Source organism: Natator depressus, chromosome 14 (genome assembly GCF_965152275.1).
Source record: "Natator depressus isolate rNatDep1 chromosome 14, rNatDep2.hap1, whole genome shotgun sequence".
Taxonomy (NCBI): domain Eukaryota; kingdom Metazoa; phylum Chordata; order Testudines; family Cheloniidae; genus Natator; species Natator depressus.
The window spans coordinates 43,606,613-43,631,228 of record NC_134247.1 but is presented as its reverse complement, the minus strand read 5'-3'; the positions used below and the strand labels follow the sequence as shown (position 1 = coordinate 43,631,228).

The window sequence follows — 24,616 nt, the reverse complement described above, 5'->3', positions numbered from 1 at the left end:
GACAGATGTGATGCCTCTCTGTTGCAAATTAGAGAAGTGGGGAAGTCAGTGACCCTTACAGTGTAAGTGGGCAAAAAGTTACACAACTTGTCTCAAGTAGTTTTCCTTTTAATAGAAACTGATTTTAAGGCTAAGCAAAATAAGTTCTATTTGAAATACAAAAAATTAAAAAATATACAAGTCCAATATTCTCTTATACACTCTCTCACACACACATTCTCCCAGCCCAACCTTTGGAGCAAGCTTTTCTACCAGAACTTCTTACACTACAGGGGGTAAATTAAATCAAATTAACTTTTCAAGACTAGCCATCACTTCCTGTACAACTAAAACAAACAAAAAACAAGACGACTCTCCGTATTCCAAAATAATTCAGATTATCACACAATTAGTCTCTTACTCTTTAACCAATAACGTCACCTATAATTTCATTTTCATTGGTAACAATAACATATTCAAAGATTACAAATTCTTGTCATATGTTGGGATTAAAAGAAAACTCATTCCCAACAACTGAACCTTGGCTCAAGTTGTGGTTTGTCCCAAAGTAGGTCCCAACCACTTCTGGGAGTTCATATATCTCAGGATCTTCTGCCATGTGTGTTGGTGGAAGAGGTCTCCTTTGTGGGAAGGTTTGCATCATGAGGAAAAATACCTCTTTTCTCACCTTTTAATCTTTCAAAGTAGGAGGAGGTAGAGGAGAAGTGATGCAAATGCATAAAACACAAAAGAAAACTGTCTGGTCTACACTAAAGACATTTATCGGTATAACTTGCTGGAGGATTCTCCGTACCTTGAAGTCTTTAAACCACGATTTGAGGACTTCAACAGCTCAGAAATAGGTAAGAGGTTTATTACAGGAATGGGTGGGTGAGATTCTGCGGCCTGCGTTGTGCAGGAGGTCAGACTACATGATCATAACGGTCCCTTCTGACCTTAAAGTCTATGAGTCGAACTATATTGCTCAGGGGTGTGAAAAGTCCACACCACTGAGCAACGTAGTTACGAAGCCCCAGCCCCCCGTGCAGATAGCGCTACATCAACAGGAGAGTTTCTCCTGCCAAGACAGTCGCCGCCGCTTGCGGGGCTGGGCTAATAAAGTCAAGAGGAGAGAGCTCTCCCATTGGCTTAGAGCATCTGTAACAGCAGTGCTGCAGCTGCGCCAGCATCAGCTCCATGGTGCAGTCATAGCGTCAGGCACAAAACCACAGACTCAGGACTCAACATGTGTGTGTCCTGAAGTCTGAAACTGGAGCCCGACACATTCATTGCCTCATTGGTTATCATCATCTCCACCGCCTCAAAGTCCTTGTTACCCAATCGGGTAGCGAGGGTGGGATCCACGGAGAAGGGACGTCCTATGAAGCACTCTCTCTTTGGATCAAAATGGTGAAGGATGATAGTTCTCAATCTAACCCTGGTATCCTTTGGAATGGTTATCAGTGACACTAAACTAGTAAGTGGGGTTGTACAAACAATTTTCCTGGTCACCATAGCTTCCTTTACTGGAGTAGAAACCAAGAACTGAGTGTGTACTCTTTTCACCCCTGTTCTTTCCAAATCCTTTACAAAACCACTCAAAATATCAACAGTGTTAGTGAGGAATGGCTCCCCAAGACATGCCCAGCTTTTCTTTAATTTGGTGGCACAGTTTCAGGCAAGGGCCTGGATACAGGGCAGGATCAGAATCTCCGTAAGTTACCAGAGCTGGAGATTCTATTCAAAAATAGCTATTTTTCTGCAGCTATTAGATTGCCCACACTGATTTTATACACATTTTAGCACATACAAAGGATAAATTCAACAAAAAAACCACTTCTATTTCCTCACCATCTGTGTCACGAAGGGCAGGATTCCTCATCACATAGGGCTAACTAGGAGAGATCTTTTGTAGGGCCTGGGTTACACATGATTTGGGAACCAAATACATGGGCATTTTGCCTAGTTCAAAATCACTTACGATGGAATTTTCTCCCCAGATCATCTGAGACAATATTGACTTCAACAATTCAACTACACTGTGATCATATGTACTTCCTTCAGTTAGATGAGGTTCTGCTGTTGTTTACTATTTCCAAGTGGAGATTTTAAAATCACTGCTGTTTCTTTGTTAGCGTGTCCAGTAAATTGGAGAGTTCTCTCATGTTGACAGAAATGCACTTGAACTTTCTCCATGTCATCATGGAGGGATGGGGAAAAAGCAAAGCTGAAGTGAGGAATGACCACTTTAGCAAACGGTCATTTGTCTGAAATTCTCCAATAGATCTGAGCTCCATCATATCAAACTGAACTAACATCCAATTGGGTGAGCAAACAGCCCTCAGGACAGATAGAAACCCACATCACAGAGAGAGAATACATGACAGTGAAAGTGTCAAGTGAAATTCCAGAGCAGGTGACGACTGATTATTCAGAATCAGGACAAGAGATTCTCCCAGCACATTCTCCTCTGATCCAATCAAACATACTTCACCCAGCGCTGTCTCAAGAGTCAGTTATGTTATTTTCAACATTTTCAGTATACTAGGATCTGAATAATGGGGGGGGGGGGGTGGGTCCGAAATGACACTTTTTTTTTCCAGCCCCTGCTTCTCTTCATTTACATATCATTTGAAAAGTTCCCAATATAACTGCTCTTCAGCAACATGAGAACAACTGGCAATGATACAATCTGTATCACTGGTGACTAACAATAACTTTCCAGTAGGAGGAATGGTATAAATGTGATGCTCCCTGGTTCCTGATAGGAAGCGCACACTCAAATTACTCATGGGACAATAAAAAGGACAAATAGGTCCACCTCAGGAGGGCGAACTGCAAAAGGCAAAAAGGGGGCACTCATCTGGATAAGCAGAGGGATAACGGTGCAGCAAACAGTTCAAACAGCATTCCAAGTTACTATGTAGGAATCAGGAAAAGTATTAAAGAAAAAAAGTACTGATAGCCCTAGATGTTTTATGGTGTTGATCTCCCTTGCGGATTCTATGATGGCTAACATGGACTGAGTGCCAAGAAAAGGTATTCCCACACTCACTGCATTCGTAGGGCCTCTCCTTTGTGTGAATTCTCTGATGACTAGAAAGGGCTGAGCTGCTAGAGAAGGTTTTCCCACACTCACTGCATTTGTAGGGCCTTTCCCCTGTGTGGATTCTCTGATGATTAGAAAGTTCTGATCTTTGAGTCAAGCTTTTCCCAAACTCACGGCATTCCTAGGGCCTGTCAAGGTTCCTTCCCCACTGTGAACTCTACGGTACAGATGTGGGGACCTGCATGAAAACCCCCAAAGCTTATTTTTACCAGCTTAGGTTAAAACTTCCCCAAGGTACAAACTAGTTTACCTTTTGCCCTTGGACTTTATTGCTGCCACCACCCAGCGTCTAATAAATATATAACAGGGAAAGAGCCCGCTTGGAAACGTCTTTCCCCAAAAAATCCTCCCCAAACCCTACACCCCCTTTCCTGGGGAAGGCTTGATAAAAAGCCTCAGCAATTTGCATAAGTGAACACAGATCCAAACCCTTGGATCTTAAGAACAATGAAAAAAGCAAGCGGGTCTTAAAAGAAGAATTTTAATTGAAGGAAAAAAGTAAAAGAATCACCTCTGTAAAATCAGGATGGTAAATACCTTACAGGGTAATCAGGTTCAAAACACAGAGAATCCCTCTAGGCAACACCTTAAGTTACAAAAAGACACAAAAACAGGAATCTACATTCCATTCAGCACAGCTTATTTTATCAGCCATTTCAACAAAACAGAATCTAACGCACATCTAGCTAGATTACTTACTAAGTTCTAAGACTCCATTCCTTTTCTGTTACCGGCAAAAGCATCACACAGACAGAGCCTTTGTTTCTCCCCCCATGCAGCTTTGAAAGTATCTTGTCTCCTCATTGGTCATTTTGGTCATATGCCAGCGAGGTTATCGCTGTGGATTCTCTGATGCTGGAAAAGGTGTGATCTTTGAGTGAAGCTTTTCCCACACTCACTACATTCGTAGGGCCTATCCCCTGTGTGGATTCTCTGATGATTAGAAAGGACTGATCTTCTACTGAAGCTTTTCCCACACTCACTGCATTCGTAGGGCTTCTCCCCTTTGTGGATTCTCTGATGATGGAAAAGGTGTGATCTTTGAGTGAAGCTTTTCCCACACTCACTGCATTCGTAGGGCCTCTCCCCTGTGTGGATTCTCTGATGATTAGAAAGAACTGATTTTTGAGTGAAGCTTTTCCCACACTCACTGCATTTATAGGGCCTATCCCCTGGGTGGATTTTCTGATGTTTAGAAAGGGCTGAGCTCCTAATGAAGGTTTTCCCACACTCACTGCATTCATAGGGCCTCTCCCCTCTGTGGATTCTCTGATGGTGAAAAAGGTGTGATCTTTGAATGAAGCTTTTACCACACTCACTGCATTCATAGGACCTCTCCCTTGTGTATTCTCTGATGATTAGAAAGGGCTGAGCTGCTAGTGAGGCTTTTCCCACATTCACTGCATTCGTAGGGCCTCTCCCCTGTATGGATTCTCTGATGCTGAAAAAGGCTTGATCTTTGAATGAAGCTTTTCCCACACTCAGTGCATTCATAGGGCCTCTCCCTGGTGTGAATTCTCTGATGGTGAAAAAGACCTGATGTTTGAATGAAGGTTTTTCCACATTCACTGCATTCATAGGGCCTCTCCCCTGTGTGGATTCTCTGATGCTGAAAAAGGGTTGATCTTTGAATGAAGCTTTTCCCACAGTCATTGCATTCGTAGGGCCTTTCCCCGGTGTGGATTTTCTGATGCTGAAAAAGGGCTGATCTTTGAATGAAGCTTTTCCCACACTCACTGCATTCGTAGGGCCTTTCCCCTGTGTGGATTCTCTGATGATTAGAAAGGGCTGATCTTTGAGTGAAGCTTTTCCCACACTCACTGCATTCGTAGGGCCTCTCCCCTGTGTGGATTCTCTGATGCTGAAAAAGGCCTGGTCTTTGAATGAAGCTTTTCCCACACTCACTGCATTCGTAGGGCCTCTCCCCTGTGTGGATTCTCTGATGCTGAAAAAGGCCTGATCTTTGAATGAAGCTTTTCCCACAGTCACTGCATTCGTAGGGCCTTTCCCCGGTGTGGATTTTCTGATGCTGAAAAAGGGCTGATCTTTGAATGAAGCTTTTCCCACACTCACTGCATTCGTAGGGCCTTTCCCCTGTGTGGATTCTCTGATGATTAGAAAGGGCTGAGCTCCAAATGAAGGTTTTCTCACACTCACTGCATTTGTAGGGCCTTTCCCCTGTGTGGATTCTCTGATGAGTAGAAAGGTCTGAGCTCCTAGTGAAGCTTTTCCCACACTCATGGCATTCATAGGGCCTCTCCCCTGTGTGGATTCTCTGATGTACAGAACGGTCTGAGCTCCTGGTGAAGCATTTTCCACACTCACTGCATTCGTAGGGTCTCTCACCTATGTGGATTCTCTGATGATTTGAAAGGACTGATTTTTGAGTGAAGCTTTTCCCACACTCACGGCATTCATAGGGCCTCTCCCCTGTGTGGATTCTCTGATGAGTAGAAAGGGCTGAGCTGCTACTGAAGCTTTTCCTACACTCACTGCATTCATTAGTTCTCTCCCCGGTGTAGATTCTCTGTTGATTAGAAAGGGCTGAGCTGCAAGTGAAGCTTTTCCCAGACTCACTGCATTCGTCCGGCCTCTCCCCTGTGTGGATTCTCTGATGATTAGAAAGGGCTGATCTTTGAGTGAAGCTTTTCCCACACTCACTGCATGTATTTTTCCTCCTTCTCCTGAGGATTTCCTCCTGGGTTGTGGTTTCCTTGAGGCCCTGCTGAGTTCCCCGACAAGAAATAAATTTACCCATTTTCTCCAATGGCTGGTTTCCCTGCTCTCTTTCTGGTCTGTAATGAATCGCAAAGGATTTTCCCTGCTTATGACTCCTGGACACGCTTCTTTTCCATCTTTGCGATAATTCTCTGTGTTTATCCACTTGTTCAACATTTTCCTGCTGAGAATTCTGCTCCTCTTTCTCACAAAGAATTGCATCACCTGCTATGATAGAGATAGAAACCTCAAACAGGGATGGAAAGGGGAAGACCAAACGAAAACAAGTGCTGGAGAGGGGTCAAATAAAAATCAGGTACTGAACTCCCCCAAACTCTTCCACCAAATAGGAGAGAGGAGGGGGAGCAATTCAACCTTCACATCCCATCCAAATTCACAGGGGGAAGGGAGGAAACTTCTGCCTGGTGTCTGCTAGGATCTATAGGAAGCCATGAGCTATACTTACCCTGAGGATACGACCCCTGCTAGAGACAATAATGAACTGAGAGACCTCCCAAGACTTTGTAGGGTATCCCAGAGGTTTCCTTCAGGCACTTATAGATTCTGAGTTGGTTTAATGTTTCCTCACCTGTGCAGGGAGCTCTGAGGATCTCTCTTTCCTCTGGGACCCATGGCTCTTCCCCTTGTTCCAGCTGGGAGATCACATCAGGTTTGGAAACTGGAATCCCTGCTCCGATGAAAGAAAACAAAGGACTTCAGCTGATGTCACAAGACTTTGTCATGAAAAAACAAACATTCTATTAATTGAACTTCAGTGCTTAGTGTGACCTGGTGTGCCTGGGGCAGTCCCTCACTGAAAAGGCCAAGGTCAGGGCAGGCTGAAAAAGGGATAGCATATGCTCCCCGAACTGGTGGTTAACACTGAAGTTAAACTCACCGACCAGTCACAAACTGCTTCTCATCACCCACACTGGTTACCGAGAAGCTGAAAAAAGCAATCACACAGCCCTCTTTATTGCATTCCAGTTCTCTGACTCCCAGTCAGCACCTAGCTCCACTGTAGTCAGAGGTTATTTAAAAACTCTGCTCACAAACAAAATGTTCTTCTGATCCCAAGGGGTTAGCATCAGTACCAGGTCACAATAGATTTGGATCTTACCCAAAATACCATGCTGCCAGCCAATCCTTTGGCATCTAAACTAAAGGTTTAAACAAAAGAAAGACAGAAAGAAGTGAAATGGGAAAGCAGTCACGTACATTCCGAAATCTGTATATCAGGTTCTTAGCAGTACTGGTGAGTTAGTGGCTTGAAAGTCCATCTGGAACACAGCCACAGCTTGGATGGGTCATTCAGTCCTTTGTTCAAGGCTTCAGTTTGTAGAGAAGTTGCTCCAGAGGTAGGAAGAGGGATTGAAGACTGAAGGGAGATGATGCAGCTACCCTTTATATGCCTTTTGCCATGTGGCTTATACTTCCTGTGCCCCAAACACAAGTTTCACAGCACATGGCATGGAAAAGCCTTGGAGTTCTCAGTACACAGGCGGACCCCTGCATGTCTTGCTGACTCAATAGGTGTATCCCCTTGGTCCTTTCCATGGGCTCATTGTACAGCTGATGACCCTGGATGGGCCATCGAACAGGCTAGGCAGTGCTGACGCCAACATGTCTGGGGGTGTCACCCAGAAACACTACACAAGTCTGGAAATACAAATATACCCTACATCTCTATATCTCACAATAGAAAGGTGATACAAACAGAAACAAAATCATCATACTTGGAAAATCATAACATTTTCCCTGACAGCTTACATGGCACATCTAGCAGGATTCATTGCAATTTTATCATATTGGTATTAATAAAATAATAATAATATAAAGAGTCTCACAATTCCACATAGTGTCACACTTAGTAAACCAGTGAATTCCCAGGACCAGCTCCCCAGGTCCTTTAAGATGCCAAATGCCCACATACCTACTGGGAACACACACAGAGAGACATTGGGTCAGTCTGTACCCCTATGTTCACTCTTCTGGAAAATTATGATCAATTTGGGACATAGTATGGCTTGTGAGATATCATTTGAAATCACATAATCTACTGAATATTATCCTCCTGTTAAAATGTGGAGCAACACTGTAAGTAAAGTTATGAGATTTTCCTGTATGATATTACTGAAAAGTTATAATTTTGCAGAACACCCACAGACCAGTTCACTCAGAGGCAGCAAGGCAAACAGCTGGTCAAATAGCCATTCTCAGGCAGTGGGAAGGTGTGAAGAAGACATTTACATTCCTTCAAAGGGACCACTTGAAGCTCATATCGACAACAGACAGCCTGTCACCATCACTCAGCTGAGAACTGAAGTTGTTTCTAGTACAAAGGACTGAAGTATAAAAAGAAGTGAGAAAAATGCTTGAGACTCTCTCTCTCCCCTCCCTACTGTTCATGACAACTCCTGAAGAAGTGAACTTGGGCAGCAGGGGCAGGTTAGGGGAGTCCTGGCTGAAAGGACAGCCACCAGCCTGTCTCAACATATGGTGAGAGAAACATTTGCTTTGAATCCGTTTTAGCTTGTTAAGTTAGATGTTAGTTTGTGTTTTATCTTGCATTTCTTTTCTAAACAATTATGACTTTTAGGCCTCATTACCTGTAGTCACTTAAAATCTTTTTTTTTTCAGTAGTTAAGAATTTGGTTTTATTGTTTTATGTAACCAGTGTGTTTGGATTAAAGTGGGTTGGAAACTCCATCTGGAATAACGAGGCTGGTGCATGTCATTTTCCACTGATGAAATCACAGACTTTGTATGAGTTTGCATTGTTCAGCAGTGTGCTGGACAATGCAAGATGCACATTTCTGGGGGAAAGTCTGGGAGCAGAGAATTTTCTGAGGTTCTCCTGTGGTGTACTGTAATTTGAGCGTCGCTGACTAGCAGCAGTCAATACTGTGAAGCTGGGAGCGAGTTACATGCTGGAGACTGTGTGTTAACCGCCCAGGAGTGGCTGTTCTCACAGTAAAGCAGTGTAAAAGGCACCGCAGGTTGGGGAACTGAGGAGAAACAGCTGTTCAACAGTCCAGGTTGTACTGTGGTTAACGTCACAGACACTCAATTTCAAAGAGTCTCCGAAAACACAGAGAAAGTAAATCCATGTTCCAGAAATAGAAGACTCCAGACAGAGGGCAAGTCTCCCTGGCATTGCTTCTTGCTGACAGAAAAGTCCAGAGACAGTGAGTCAGTCCTGGGGAAGCCGGGAACAGTAAGCGTGGGCTGGTGGGGTTCAGTGGAGAAAGGGAACAGGAAGGGTAGGGATATTACTGAATGCAGGAGCTCAGCAGTACTAGATGTCAGGATAGCATGTATTGTAGCCCATTGGAAAACATTATCCCAACTATACATATAAAATGATAGGGTCTAAATTAGCTGTTTCCACTCAAGAGCGGGATCTTGGAGTCCTTGTGGAGAGTTCTCTGAAAACGTTCACTCAAGGTGCAGAGGCAGTCAAAAAGCAAACAGAATGTTGGGAATCATTAAGAAAGGGATCGATAAGAAGACAGAAAATATCATATTGCTTCTCTATAAATCCATGGTACGCCCACATCTTGAATATTGCATGCAAATGTGGTTCCACATCTCAAAAAAGATAGACTGGAATCGGAAGAGGTTCAGAAAAGGGAAAAAATATGATTAGGAGTATGGAAGAACTTCCGTATGAGGAGAGATGAAAAAGACTGGGCCTTTTCAGCTTAGAAAAGAGACGAAAGGGGGATATGAGAGAGGTCTATAAAATCATGGCCACTCTCGAAAGACAGGACACTGGGCTACATGGACCTTTGGTCTGACCCAGCGTGGCCGCTCTTATGTACTAGGGAATCTAGTGAGCCCAGTGTAACGGGAGGGAGTAGGAAAATCCCTGGGTGTGGAGAACACTGGGAAATTAGAAGCTATAATTCAGGAGCAACCGATGCTAATTAGTCTAGAAAAGCAGAATGTGAAAGATAAGAATCGGGGTCATGTGACAATGAGGTAATCAAAAATCCAAGGAGCCTGCAGAGAAGAGAGGTGGTGGCTATCACACGTGCGGATGGAGAAGCAAGACTCTCCATGTCTCAGGAAGTTTCACTACCAACATAAGCCATTTTCACACGCTGCAGTGCAATCCAGACCAGGGAGTACTTGTGTCATCTGTAATCCTGGGTGAGATTCAATGTTCTGCTGTTGGAGCTCCCCTGTCTGGATACCCCCAGCCAGCATTCAAGGACGCACTGGGTGTCTGTGTGATAAGTAGCCCTGGACCAGCAGCTCTGACTCCAGCAGCCTGCTTGTTACACCCCAAGCACATTCTGGTTCGGGTGGAGGAGGCTCAGGGTTTCAGAGAAGGCCGGGGGTAGGAAACTTCTGTTGGTTATGCTGGACCTAAGCCCCAGTTTTACTTGAGCAAAAAGACATATCTCATACTGTGCGATACTGCTCCTGTGCTCTGTTCCCAAAGTGTTCTTCAGCAGGGGAAGGTCTCTGGTCGTGTGTATGTGCGTGTGTTACTAGCATTTTGAGGTGATGCTGAAACAGGACAGAGCAGAGATGCCATTGGGGGGTGGCGTGAACCGTATCTCTTCATTTCCCCTTCCAAGAACTGAGGGGACGGGAATCCTTACCCTGCAAGGTCACATTCTTATAGTTCTCCTGCATGACATCTCTGTAGAGAGCTCTCTGAGCAGGGTGCAGCAGAGCCCACTCTTCCCTGGTGAAATACACAGCCACCTCCTCGAAGGTCACCGGACCCTGAGAGAGCAAAAATCCAACATTCAGTACCTGCTGCCCCACTATTTGTGTGAGAGAGGACCAATCAAATGGAAGCTCTGGGTGGATCACAGTCAGAGTCCCACCCCCACCTCGCTCAGAGCATCCTGGAACCACCAGGGTGAGGGGACGAAGAGAGAGCCCCTCCTCTCTCCCACCAGATCCATCACATACCTACTAGTCACAGACTGATACAGGAAATGGAGCCCCCGTCATATCTCACGGCACCCGCTGCTTAGTCGGGTCAGGCTCCCGCACTATGAGTCTGGTTAGTTTTCCTAGCCCCATGTAGGTGGGTTATTTTCATTTAAGAAATTAGAGCATTTCCATCTCCCAACTTCATGGGTCTGGTCCCAGAATCTAGGCCACTTATTAAATAACTCCCAGCAGGTTTGCCACCCTGTGTCTTCCTCCCTTTCTCCACCTTGTGGATTTACTGCCCCGGACCATCCTCCAAACCAGACTGCGCAAACCTTCCCGTCTCTGGTGTATTTGCTGTCCCTCTCCCTCCAGAAGGAACCCACCCAAAACTCCCCAATAATCCCTACCTGAGCTGGCTCCACTGCAGCCATTACTCTTCCCTGTCCCATGGGAGGATGGGAGGAGCTGGAGTGAAGCATGCACGTCGTTCTGCAGCCTGGGAGGGTGAGAAGCATAATTGTGGGGGTTTCAGAACAGGCTTTAGTTAATTTCACATCAGAATTCCCCCAGGGCCCTTTCCTTGCAGACAGATGTCCTAGATTCTGCCATGGTGGAAAAATGCTTGAGCTCTTTATTTCAGTGTAGACCTGGCCCCTCCTGCCAGGCTAAGCCCACAGAGACATTTTTAACCTCCCTTCTCCCTCCCCCCACCCCGTAACAAAGTCTCTCAACACAATGCTAGAAAAGAGCAGAACCAAAGGAGTCACTCTGGGGGATTCCCTCGGACAGGGACCCCACGGCAGCCACAACCAAGCAGGGGGAATATGGAGTCAGGAACTGGCTTTTCCTCTGTCTGATCCTTTTCTTGTTCACTGGAAAGTGATTCTGCCCAGGGATGCTGCAACACATGTGTCTGGGTGGAGTAGAGCTGGAAATCTCTCTTCCCACTCATTTCTACCACTGCCCCTTTCAGTCTCTCCTTCCCCTGTCCTCTCTCCCTGCCTCTCTGGCTGGGAAAGTCCCATTCCTGGGTTCTTTGCAATCCCACCACTGGATTTTCTCCTGACAATTGCTAATGGGAGGAGAAATGAGGAGGGGCTGTTTGTGCAGAGTCACTTTCTTGCCAGTCCCCAGCACTTTCCGAGAGGTCTTTCAGTTACCTGAAGTTTGTGGCTCAGAATTTGTATTAACAGAGCCCAGGTCTGCCCCAAGGGGCTAGTACCAGCTGGAGAAAGTCAGCACCTGGGTCGGGCAGAGAAGAAGCTTTAATTAAGGTCACTTCCCAGCACAGAAGCCCCGCTAGGGTAGCAGCAGCTGCTAAACCTGGTCTCCCGGATCACAATGGAGGCTGCAGCATCTGACCCAGGAAGATGAACCCCAGTATCCTTAGGAGAGAGGGACAGAGCCTTTAAGCAGCCTTCCCTCCTTTAGCTCTCTGGGGAGAGCAGCTAATGAGAGCACCTCCTCACAGGAGAATTGCTAATCTCATTTGCCTTACTGTTCATCTGGAGTCACTCCTTGTCTTTCCATACAGTGACTCTGGATTAACAATGGTCTCAATGAAACCAGATTTCAGAAAGGATGAGTCCAGAATGCTGTGGAAGAGGTCATTGTGTGGTAGTCCTAACCCCCTTCCCACCACCCTCACCCCCCACATATAGGAGAAGGACTCGGGGCACAAATTTAGTAGCAGCCCCCAGAGCCTCTGCCATGCCCTTTGCCTGGGACCCCCCTCCTCCCATTTTGCAAATTAGAGAGAGGAAAGTGGAAAATCAGAGGGATTTTATATTAGTTGTTGACAGTAGGTAAAATCCAAGTGTATTTCACATCAATATTTGAAAAATGAATACAGAGGAAAAGGGCAACAATTGCAAACATTTTATTTCCATGTTGAAGAATCTGAGAAAAGGTGTAAATCTGAGATTTTCTTAGTATTCTATAATTCAGGGAGAGAGGGAAAATCTCAGGGCATATTCAATTAGAAATAGACAACTAGAGAAAAAGTGGGGCAAATGTTTAGGGTATTTCATAACAATCTTTGAGATCTGCAAAGAATACGTGTCACAAAGTAAGTAATTGATAACATGAGAAAAAAGATCAGAGAGAATTTTATATTGCTATGAAATAACTAGTTGGAAAAGGGGGACTGTTTGACTGGATTTTATATGACTGTGCAATACATAAACAGAAAGTGATGGTTCCCCATCTGCCACCATTCACAGGGGCAGCAAGGAGCCCTTTGAGGCGGCGATTTAAGAGGGCAGAGGAGGAGGAGGAGCTGGAAAGCTTCCTGGGTGAGGGAAGGGGGCAGCAGTGGGGGATGGGCAGGTGAGGGTCAACTGATAACTGAGGGCAACTGTGTTGGCAGTTTGGGGCCAGCAAGTGGGATTGGGAAACCGGGGTCTGGACAGTCTCCACGGGGGGCACTTGCTCCTCCCTTCCCCCACCCTGGCAGAGAAGAGGCGTCTCATCCCATCCCCACTCCAGGGATAGCCATGTTTTGGGCACCGACTCAGGGAACAATTTCTCACCTAAACACAGACAAATCGCTGCAGATAAAATGGGTGGGAAAATGCCCCACACCGGAGATGTTAAATTGACATTTGAGAAAAGGGGAAGAACTGGAGAGAATTTGTATCAGGGTGTGGGCGGCACGAGCGGGGAAAGGATCCAATTCCCTCACCTCCCGCCCTCCCCTTCTCCCCCGGGGATTTCCCGAGGCTGCACAGGGACCGTTCAAGCCCCCCCCGGCCACCACCCCCCACAGGAGCCCCCCGGGTCCCGGCGGGGCGGGGCAGGGCCTGGCTGCGGCTCCCCTGGGGCTGGGCAGCCCCGAGGCGTCTCCCAGGTGCGGCGCGTGAAGCGGCCCCGCGGAGGAACGAGCTCCTGGCCGCAGCTCGGGGCCGGGCCGCCCCCGGGGGGGCCGCTCGCTGCCCCCGTCCCCTCCCGGGCCTGCCCGGGCCCTGTTGCCGGCAGAGAGCGGCCCCCCAGCCCGGCCCCGCGGTGTCGGGGTCTCCCAGCCTCGCCCATTAACCCGCTGCCCCGTCCAGACACCGCCCCGGGGGCGCTGGGCTCCTGCTAGGACAGCAGCTCCGAGCCCCCCCCGGGCGCGGCCCCCCCGGGAGCAGGTCCCGGCGCCGCCCGATGCCGGGTCCCCGCGGACACTGGGGCAGCGTCACCGCCCCGCGCCCGGGGCTCGCTCCGGTACCTGGAGGCGGCAGCTCGGCAGCGGGGCGGGCAGGGCCCGGGGCGGCCCCAGCGGGAGCAGGGCGCGGGCCGGGCGCGGGGGGGTTAATGAAGGTCGCCCCGGCACAGACCCTCCCGCTCAGCCCGGTCCCGCACAGCCGGTGAGCTCTGCCTCTGCGCACGCGCCACTCCCGCCCGCCTGCATCTGCGCATGCCCAGAGCTCGAGCGGCACAAAACGCTTCCCCGCCTTGGGAGAGGCGCCAACGGCCACGCGCGAGCCCGGTTCGGTCTCCCCGATCAGACGTCACTTCCGCTAGTGGGAGAGTCAGGAACTACATCTCCCAGCCGGCCCCGGGCGCGCTTCCGCCTTCTCCAGCTTCGGTCCGGGCAGGTGCCGGGATCAGCCTGATTCCCTCGGGCCCCCCCCGAGCCGGCGCCTCTCACCCCCGCCCCCCCCGCGGCCCGGTGCTGGGGCTCCCGGGGGCGCCGCAGGCCGAGGGGCGGATTCTGCCCCGCGTCGGAACGTGCCCCCGGGGGCAGGTGTCGAGCCGGGCGGGCTCTGTGAGATCGCTCCCCGGGGTCGCCGCTGCCGGCGGGGAGCCGGTCTCGGCCCGGGCCGCCGGCGGCCGGGAGACCCTGGCCAGTAGGAGGTGCTCTGTGCACTGGAGAGCTAATTCCCTCGGAGCCGCTGCGCCGGTGAGTCTCCACCTCGCTCCAGGGCCGCTGGCTCAGAGGAGATTTTCTGGCCAGAAGCACCAGGAGAGCAATGTGTGTGCAATATAACTATGTTAACCCCCCTCTCCCTATTGCTTCCCAGGTCATGAGGGTAAAAGAACTAACCCGCTGGATACCAGTAATATTCTAAACTTTCACTTTTCTTTGTGGGTCAATCGGACAAATCTGTACAAGCAGGCAGGCAGCAGTTCTGCGGAAAAGGACCTAGGGGTGACAGTGGACGAGAAGCTGGATATGAGTCAACAGTGTGCCCTTGTTGCCAAGAAGGCCAATGGCATTTTGGGATGTATAAGTAGGGGCATAGCGAGCAGATCGAGGGACGTGATCGTTCCCCTCTATTCGACACTGGTGAGGCCTCATATGGAGTACTGTGTCCAGTTTTGGGCCCCACACTACAAGAAGGATGTGGATAAATTGGAGAGAGTCCAGCGAAGGGCAACAAAAATGATTAGGGGTCTAGAGCACATGACTTATGAGGAGAGGCTGAGGGAGCTGGGATTGTTTAGTCTGCAGAAGAGAAGAATGAGGGGGGATTTGATAGCTGCTTTCAACTACCTGAAAGGGGGTTCCAAAGAGGATGGCTCTAGACTGTTCTCAATGGTAGCAGATGACAGAACGAGGAGTAATGGTCTCAAGTTGCAATGGGGGAGGTTTAGATTGGATATTAGGAAAAACTTTTTCACTAAGAGGGTGGTGAAACACTGGAATGCGTTACCTAGGGAGGTGGTAGAATCTCCTTCCTTAGAGGTTTTTAAGGTCAGGCTTGACAAAGCCCTGGCTGGGATGATTTAACTGGGAATTGGTCCTGCTTCGAGCAGGGGGTTGGACTAGATGACCTTCTGGGGTCCCTTCCAACCCTGATATTCTATGATTCTATGATTCTAAGCTAATGAAGAAAAATAACCCAATTAGCCAACTGACTGAAATCACACAGGCCCGGGTTCAGACACGCAGTTTGGCTAGTTTACATCAGGGATCTGAAATAGAAAGAGTATCTGCACAAGCCGAACAAATTATAGCACGCCACTGGATCTAACTCTGAGTTGTGAAGAATATGTACGAAGGCTGTAACAACCAACAGGAATGCACTTTTATCTAGAAAACCATGATTACATCAAGTCTTCATGACTAGAGATTTAAATCAATTTGATTGAAATCAAATCCACCATGGTTTATGGCCAGTATCACAGCCTTTTTTACACATTTATTACCCACGAAATCTGAATTGACACTTTCTCTGCATGACAAGATGCTTCGTCGCCATTCTCAAAATACCCATTAGACAAACACTTGATACCGAACACATTTTTTGGAGTAGAGAGAACCAAGCCAACATTCCTATATTTTCAGGACTTGTGTTGTTTTCATTAGTTTTATTAGCAGTGAGAAAAAGGCCTATGTCTGCATAATGGGAATACAAGATATATTAGACACACCTGGATTATTCTTCATTGGTTGATAATGTCAGATCCTTCTCATTCTCAGTATGCTGAGCTGAGCTGAAGTGTCTGTCTTCCCATCATCCAGATTGCTGGGTCAATCATTTCTCACTGTTCAATCTTTGTACCTGAGGTGTTTCCGGTTCTTCTTGTAGGCTCTCATTGTCCACCTTTTCTTTCTTCTCCCCACTTTGTGGAAGGCTCTTTTGCTGTGACCTGGGTCAAACAGCACCCACTGTATAGAGGTATCTGATCTTGGTCAAGTAGTCCCCATTGTTCAGAGGCACAGTTCCTGGGATAATCTTTATGTGTTTGTGCATTCCTTCAGTAAGGCGCTAACATTGTCTGGCCTCATCCAACAGAGCACATGTTAAATACAGAGACATGCTCAATATTTCTAGCCTCAGATACAAACATTACATGCATACAGGTTGGCTAAACACAGTCAATAGGTCTTAAGTTTTGCGATAATACCCCACATCAATCTTGCATAAGGTATATATTAGCTATGTTATATCCATATCATAAGCATATTTTCATAAAAAATGTAGAGTATAATGTCATACCCCACATGTATGTTTGCTGATCTGCAGGAGCACACACCTTTGGGTGAAAACGCTCATGACGATAGTGCAGAGCCATGCAAGTTCCATGATTCTGTGTGAGATGGCAGACAGTGAGGAGGGCCAGGCAGGTTAGTGGGTTTAGAAAAAAAGGTGTAAACATCATGTATACGTTTATGTATGGGATACATATAAAATTAGTGGATGGTTAACAATGCATTATAAGAAGTTTCAACCCATGGCCACAACCACCCCTGTCTGACCTGTTTGGTACCCACCGTACGCTGCCAAACCAAAGCTTCCCAAATTACAGTGGGTGGACAGTGGGATATCTATTCATGGTGCACCTCACTCTGAAGCTACACAAGTGCTTCTGGTGAGTACCCTGACTGCTGAGGCAGGGAGTCCAGGAGGCATGAACACAAGTGACATAGTAACCGTAGTGACTCTATGGTGAAATAACTTGAGTTAACCCACGCTGAAACTGTAGATATGGCCTTAGGTGTATGAAATGTTTGGGAGCATGAGGGTAGACTAAGATTCATTCAGGTGTTCAGGCTCAAGGCATTGGAACTGGCCTTACTGCACCCTACAGGCTCAGGAACAAAGAGGCACAAAAAAAGATCATTTATTCCTTACAATTTCTTGACGCAAGGGTGACTAACTCATGATTTTAGAATTCTTGTGGTTGTAAAGTTATGTTGGGGTTGTAGATGTGTGTTCATTATATTTTGAAAGGCAAAACTATGAATGGGTTGAACAAAGAGTTCGATCAGTCCCTCAGGATAAGTCGATTGGCTATTAGCCAAGATAATCAGGGATGCAGGCCCATTCTCTGCATGTCCCTAAACCGTCCTTTGACTGCCAGATGCTGGGAGTGGACAATGGGATGGTTCAATGAGTCCTTGACTGGTCTGAGCATTCCCTTAGAAGCACCTGGCATTGGCCACTGTCACAAGACACGATACTAGATTAGGTGGACTATTGGTCTGACCACCAATATTTACAGCACTGGTGGATTGACTCAAAACAAAGTTTTGAGACTAGGCCAGAAATTCAGTCAGAATGGAAGTCAGATGATTCAACAGAATAAACATCTGCTCTAAAAATGAGAAGAAAAAATTAGAATGAAAAATTCAGGGAATCCCAGCAGCAGATAAGACAACTTGGGACACTGCTATGAGACTCGATGCATTCAGACACAGTGATAAGGGATTCTTTGTTTCTGAGGGGATATCTGTACCATGTTTCACTGAATTCAGTCTCGGGGATTATCGACACTGGCAAGTAAAAGAGTTCTAAGTTGCCGGCTCAGGGGCGTGAAAAATCACCCCCTCCGCCTCGCGGAGCGCAGCACGTTTGAGTGCTGTAAAGCGCTAGTGTGGACAGGCTCAGCTCCCAGTGCTCGGACCTAATCCCCTCGTCGAGGTGGATTCCCAGGAGCACTGGCACCCGCGACAGGGCTTTGAAATTTGGAGTGTAGACAGAGCCTCAGTAGGTTACATCAGACAAAGAGGAGATGTATTGACTAGGCATGGGGATGCCTGTGCCTTTGAGAACCCAGTCCTGGGAAGCCGATACTGAGAGGTTCTGCCTGGGAGAGGGGAAATAAAAAAGTCTCTCGCCTCCCCCAAGAAACTATTTTGCAAGCCCTGGTGTCTCAGTCCCACTGGGGTAACTGCTGCCCCCTGTGCCCCTGCCTGTGCTGGGTTTTGCCCTCTAACACCCTCTGCCAGCGCCTCACTCCTGGGCTTAACTCTGCCTCCTCCCCCCATCCCTGATTTTCCCTTTAGCCCCTCTCCTAATGCTGCCTCCAGCTGCTTGACCCCCCTGACCAGTCAATTTCCGCCCCCTGCTCAGACCCTGGCCACCCCCCTCTTCCGATTCGCCCCCTTGGCAACTTTTTAACCCCTGTCAAAAGCCGTCCGCAGAATCTTACAGCTAAGAAGGGCAGGGTGAAGGGCAGTGGCTTCAGCAGATGTACGGCTCAGTACCCGGTAAATAGCACATTTCTATGCAGAGCAATTTACTACGCTACACCTGGCGCACCCGACTGGCTGGACAGAGCCCAGGGAGGGGGCGAGCTGCTGGCCCCAGCCGAAGTTCACTCATCAGACACAAGGGCAAACTTTTCTTAAAGGAGCCACATCCTTTTGTTTGTCCCTCTGCCCAGCACTAAAGGGGTCTGCAGCTGGTTTCTCCCGGCTGGAGGGGGAGCACAGGTCCTGAGGGAGACACCAGGGTGGGCTGAGGATGGTTGGCTCGGTCCTTGAAAAACCCCCCAGCCCGTACTCCCCCCAGCAACCCCTTTGGGCCAGCCCAGAAGCTGCCTGCCCATCTCCCCCCAGTTCCCTGCGGAGATGCTGCCCACCCCATCTGCCCCACCCCTCCGCAGCCAGTCCAGAAGCTGCCGTGACCAGGCTGCGTGTCCCCCCTGGCCCAGCTTCCTCTGCCCTGAAAATTAAAAGACCTCACACCTGCCTGCAGTGGGAGGTGGGAGCCTGCTGGGAGCTTCAGCAGCTGCAGGGGAACAGCTGATAGGCGGGGCGGGGGGAGAGGGAGCTCCGCGGGTTGCTCTTGCCTCCAGGCACCGCCCCCCACAGCTCCCATTGGTCGGGAACGGGGAACCGTGGCCAATGGCAGCTTCAGGCGAGGTATACCAGGTGTGAGGTCTTTTAATTTTGCCCACCCCTGCTTTAAGCCTCAGAGTAGTTCCACTGACTCTTGAGTCGCCATCAGCACTCGATTTGGTTGGGGTCCTGCCAGGTGTTTTGTAGGATAAAGACCTTATTTGCAAGCTCTTTGAAGCAGGGATCTGTCTGGAAACTCCAAGCCATGTGTTAATGTGCCCCAGGGCTTGTAAAAATGGTTTTTGAGTTGGTGACACACGCGCACAATGTGAAACCAGAAGACCTTGAACTTTGCCTGTTTCTCCAGGGCTCTGTTGCATTTGCACCGCGTGGGTCCTAAATACTCATTTAAAATCCCCCAAACCAACCACTGGATGTTTCGCTTCCCTTCGTATTCTCAGTGTTGTCACTTGTTTGTTTGTGGGTTTGTTTTGCCGTATGTGTCGCTTTATTACTTATTGTTACTCTTCTATGTGTGTAAAATATAAATCAAATTTAGAGTGGACGTGGCAGAGAAATTGTATAAGCCTGAGTGAATGCCTCTTACAATCTTTTCAGATATTGGAAAGGACAGTATTAATATTTACAAGGAGAGCATGACTATTTCTAGTTGACTCACAGATCTGATTAGCATCTTAAGACTGCGCGATGTGTGCAGATAATATGTATGCAAGAGGGTTAGCTTTACAATAGTTAGCTAATGGTACAAATGACTTTTAGAAAGATCATTAAGTGGTCGGCGGAGACCCTCAGCAATTATCAAGTGGTCCACGAAAAGAAAAGTTTGAGAACCCCTACTCTACGCTAAAGGTATGAATCTCCTCTCGCACTGGTGAGAGTCAGGAGTGACTCCATAGAAGCCAAGGGAATCTATAAACTGGGGGGAGAGCAGAATTCAGCCCTAAATACTTAGAGGAGCTTCACAGACACCCAGTGTAAAGCAAAGACACGCTAGGATGCTCCTTGGCTGGGATGAAGGGGGATGAGGTAAATTCATTTACACACTCCTTTCCTTCCTGGCCCAGAAAGAAAAGGCCCCATACCTTGTTCCCCACCTTCATGAGCCAGCTAGCCTGCAACCCTGGTGCTAGATTGGAGCCAGTGCCCCAGTAGGGTAAAGCCCCTTATCCCATTTCTGAACCCCTGAGCCAGCCAGCCAGCCCCCTTCCGTGGGGTCGGATCAGAGCCGGCACGCTCTCTATGGAAAAGCCCCATATCCATTCCCCGCCCCTCTGGGCCAGCCAGACCCCCAACCCTGAGGGTGAATTGGAGTCAACACTCCCGAGACGGGAAAGGCCCCATATCCGATTAACCCAACCCCCCCCACACCAACCTCTTGTTTGGCTTCTGGGACCTACAACATGATTTGCTGACTGCTACAGGGGCGAGTTTTGTCTGTGTCCTGAAATAGTTCATTTCACACTGGTCACACCCTGTGCTGGGCTTTGGCCATCCCGGCTCTGAGACCACATCCCTGGGCACCAAGGCTGCTACTGACCATTGCTTTGTGCCGGTTAGTGTCTCAGTGAGGAACAGGGGTGCAGAAGTGGGTGAAGAGAGCTCAGAGACCGTCACCCTTAGGGCTTTTCTGGGGGAGCCCTGGGTGCCTTTATTATGAGGGGCTGGATCCACAAAAGCCAGTGTGCTGGATGGAGAGCTGCTGGAACCAGCCAGTTGGAACAGCTCAGGACAGAGGTGGCCCAAGCCTTCTACCACAAAGGGACTTAGGTGCTTCCTGTTGGTTGTCATCAGTTGGGCGCCTAAGCCTGGTCAGCCCTGCTCACCTAACTCCACCAGAGGTGGAACCCTTGTTCTATGCCCAAGCTCAGTGTTTTGAGCACTGAGTCAGCAAGTGGGAGACCCTACTTCAAATCCCATCTCTATCTGATAGGAGCAGTGAGGGTCACCCAGGTCTCCTACATCCCAGTTGGGTGCCCTGGATGGGGCAGTCTCAATTGCCCCTGCTGGCGCTGTTCCACTTTGCATAAATCATTAAACATTAATTGCACCCAGGAGAGCGATGCTGCAGGCTGGTGGTCAGGGCACCCACCTGGGAGATCAGGGTTCAAATTCCCAGTTCCAATGATTTAACCAAACTGGAGCACCTTCAACAGGAGAGATGGAGAGCGACCCACAGCAGAAGATCCCCTGACAATGATTTACAAGCTTTCGGTAGAGATCTCACTGCTATGCTTCCTGGATAAATGTTATAAAATCAGTGTATTCGGTGTGGTGAGTTTGTCAGGTCTGAGAGAGGAGTTGCTTGTAAATAACAGTGACTCGCACCAATGAGCTTTTGTCACACATGCACTGAGCTATACTGTCCCACTCTGATAGAACAGAAAGGCCAGCACAAAAAATAGAGAAAGGAACAATAAGATACTAAAATGACAATGGTTGGAAGTCTCCATGTCTCTCAGTCTTTGGATTGATGGGTACTAAGAGCTGTAGCTACAGTTGAGGGACCAGGCGATCAGACAGCTGGCTCAGCCCTCCATACAAGCGGCTTTCTGACATACAGGAAGATGGGTCAAAATTGGAATTGATGTCATGACTTGCTTCCCATAGGGGATCAATCTGTCTAAGGCTATGTCTACACTTCAAACACTGGAAGTATTCTTCTGACAACCTAACACTGTCTACACTGGGGCTCAGGTCACATTAACTACTTCTCTCAGAGGAGTGGATTTTTCACACCCCTGAGAGATGGGGCTATGTCAACATAGCTGTTCAGCGTAGACCAGCTTTAGATGGCTTTTTGATATGAAAGGCAATGGAGTTCAGCCTTTTCCTTCATATTGATGGTTGACAATGGCGGTTTTCCGACCTCCTGGACACGTCCTATGACAGATGTGATGCCTCTCTGTTGCAAATTAGAGAAGTGGGGAAGTCAGTGACCCTTACAGTGTAAGTGGGCAAAAAGTTACACAACTTGTCTCAAGTAGTTTTCCTTTTAATAGAAATTGATTTTAAGGCTAAGCAAAGTAAGTTCTATTTGAAATACAAAAAATTAAAAAATATACAAGTCCAATATTCTCTTATACACTCTCTCACACACACATTCTCCCAGCCCAACCTTTGGAGCAAGCTTTTCTACCAGAACTTCTTACACTACAGGGGGTAAATTAAATCAAATTAACTTTTCAAGACTAGCCATCACTTCCTGTACAACTAAAACAAACAAAAAACAAGACGACTCTCCATATTCCAAAATAATTCAGATTATCACACAATTAGTCTCTTACTCTTTAACCAATAACGTCACCTATAATTTCATTTTCATTGGTAACAATAACATATTCAAAGATCACCAGTTCTTGTCATATGTTGGGATTAAAAGAAAACTCATTCCCAACAACTGAACCTTGGCTCAAGTTGTGGTTTGTCCCAAAGTAGGTCCCAACCATTTCTGGGAGTTCATATATCTCAGGATCTTCTGCCATGTGTGTTGGTGGAAGAGGTCTCCTTTGTGGGAAGGTTTGCATCATGAGGAAAAATTCCTCTTTTCTCACTTTTTAATCTTTCAAAGTAGGAGGAGGTAGAGGAGAAGTGATGCAAATGCATAAAACACAAAAGAAAACTGTCTGGTCTACACTAAAGACATTTATCGGTATAACTTGCTGGAGGATTCTCCGTACCTTGAAGTCTTTAAACCACGATTTGAGGACTTCAACAGCTCAGAAATAGGTAAGAGGTTTATTACAGGAATGGGTGGGTGAGATTCTGCGGCCTGCGTTGTGCAGGAGGTCAGACTACATGATCATAACGGTCCCTTCTGACCTTAAAGTCTATGAGTCGAACTATATTGCTCAGGGGTGTGAAAAGTCCACACCCCTGAGCAACGTAGTTACGAAGCCCCAGCCCCCCGTGCAGATAGCGCTACATCAACAGGAGAGTTTCTCCTGCCAAGACAGTCGCCGCCGCTTGCGGGGCTGGGCTAATAAAGTCAAGAGGAGAGAGCTCTCCCATTGGCTTAGAGCATCTGTAACAGCAGTGCTGCAGCTGCGCCAGCATCAGCTCCATGGTGCAGTCATAGCGTCAGGCACAAAACCACAGACTCAGGACTCAACATGTGTGTGTCCTGAAGTCTGAAACTGGAGCCCGACACATTCATTGCCTCATTGGTTATCATCATCTCCACCGCCTCAAAGTCCTTGTTACCCAATTGGGTAGCGAGGGTGGGATCCACGGAGAAGGGACGTCCTATGAAGCACTCTCTCTTTGGATCAAAATGGTGAAGGATGATAGTTCTCAATCTAACCCTGGTATCCTTTGGAATGGTTATCAGTGACACTAAGCTAGTAAGTGGGGTTGTACAAACAATTTTCCTGGTCACCATAGCTTCCTTTACTGGAGTAGAAACCAAGAACTGAGTGTGTACTCTTTTCACCCCAGTTCTTTCCAAATCCTTTACAAAACCACTCAAAATATCAACAGTGTTAGTGAGGAATGGCTCCCCAAGACATGCCCAGCTTTTCTTTAATTTGGTGGCACAGTTTCAGGCAAGGGCCTGGATACAGGGCAGGATCAGAATCTCCGTAAGTTACCAGAGCTGGAGATTCTATTCAAAAATAGCTATTTTTCTGCAGCTATTAGATTGCCCACACTGATTTTATACACATTTTAGCACATACAAAGGATAAATTCAACAAAAAAACCACTTCTATTTCCTCACCATCTGTGTCACGAAGGGCAGGATTCCTCATCACATAGGGTTAACTAGGAGAGATCTTTTGTAGGGCCTGGGTTACACATGATTTGGGAACCAAATACATGGGCATTTTGCCTAGTTCAAAATCACTTACGATGGAATTTTCTCCCCAGATCATCTGAGACAATATTGACTTCAACAATTCAACTACACTGTGATCATATGTACTTCCTTCAGTTAGATGAGGTTCTGCTGTTGTTTACTATTTCCGAGTGAAGATTTTAAAATCACTGCTGTTTCTTTGTTAGCGTGTCCAGTAAATTGGAGAGTTCTCTCATGTTGACAGAAATGCACTTGAACTTTCTCCATGTCATCATGGAGGGATGGGGAAAAAGCAAAGCTGAAGTGAGGAATGACCACTTTAGCAAACGGTCATTTGTCTGAAATTCTCCAATAGATCTGAGCTCCATCATATCAAACTGAACTAACATCCAATTGGGTGAGCAAACAGCCCTCAGGACAGATAGAAACCCACATGACAGAGAGAGAATACATGACAGTGAAAGTGTCAAGTGAAATTCCAGAGCAGGTGACGTGATTATTCAGAATCAGGACAAGAGATTCTCCCAGCATATTCTCCTCTGAGCCATTCAAACATACTTCACTCAGCGCTGTCTCAAGAGTCAGTTATGTTATTTTCAGTATA

The 24,616-nt window shown here is 47.6% G+C and overlaps 1 protein-coding gene across 1 annotated transcript in view; it reads right to left on the bottom strand.

Moving 5' to 3' along the window:
- Window positions 1–3,621: 3,621 nt before the first annotated feature.
- Window positions 3,622–24,616, bottom strand: part of LOC141998063 (uncharacterized) — a 48,441-nt gene continuing 27,446 nt past the window's right edge. Inside the window, 7 exon segments of the mRNA XM_074970700.1 lie at window positions 3,622–4,427; window positions 4,429–6,034; window positions 6,396–6,494; window positions 10,420–10,546; window positions 11,113–11,201; window positions 11,866–11,920; window positions 14,337–14,615. Coding sequence (XP_074826801.1) covers window positions 3,905–4,427; window positions 4,429–6,034; window positions 6,396–6,494; window positions 10,420–10,546; window positions 11,113–11,201; window positions 11,866–11,920; window positions 14,337–14,615 — 2,778 coding nt within the window. The 3' untranslated portion in view covers window positions 3,622–3,904.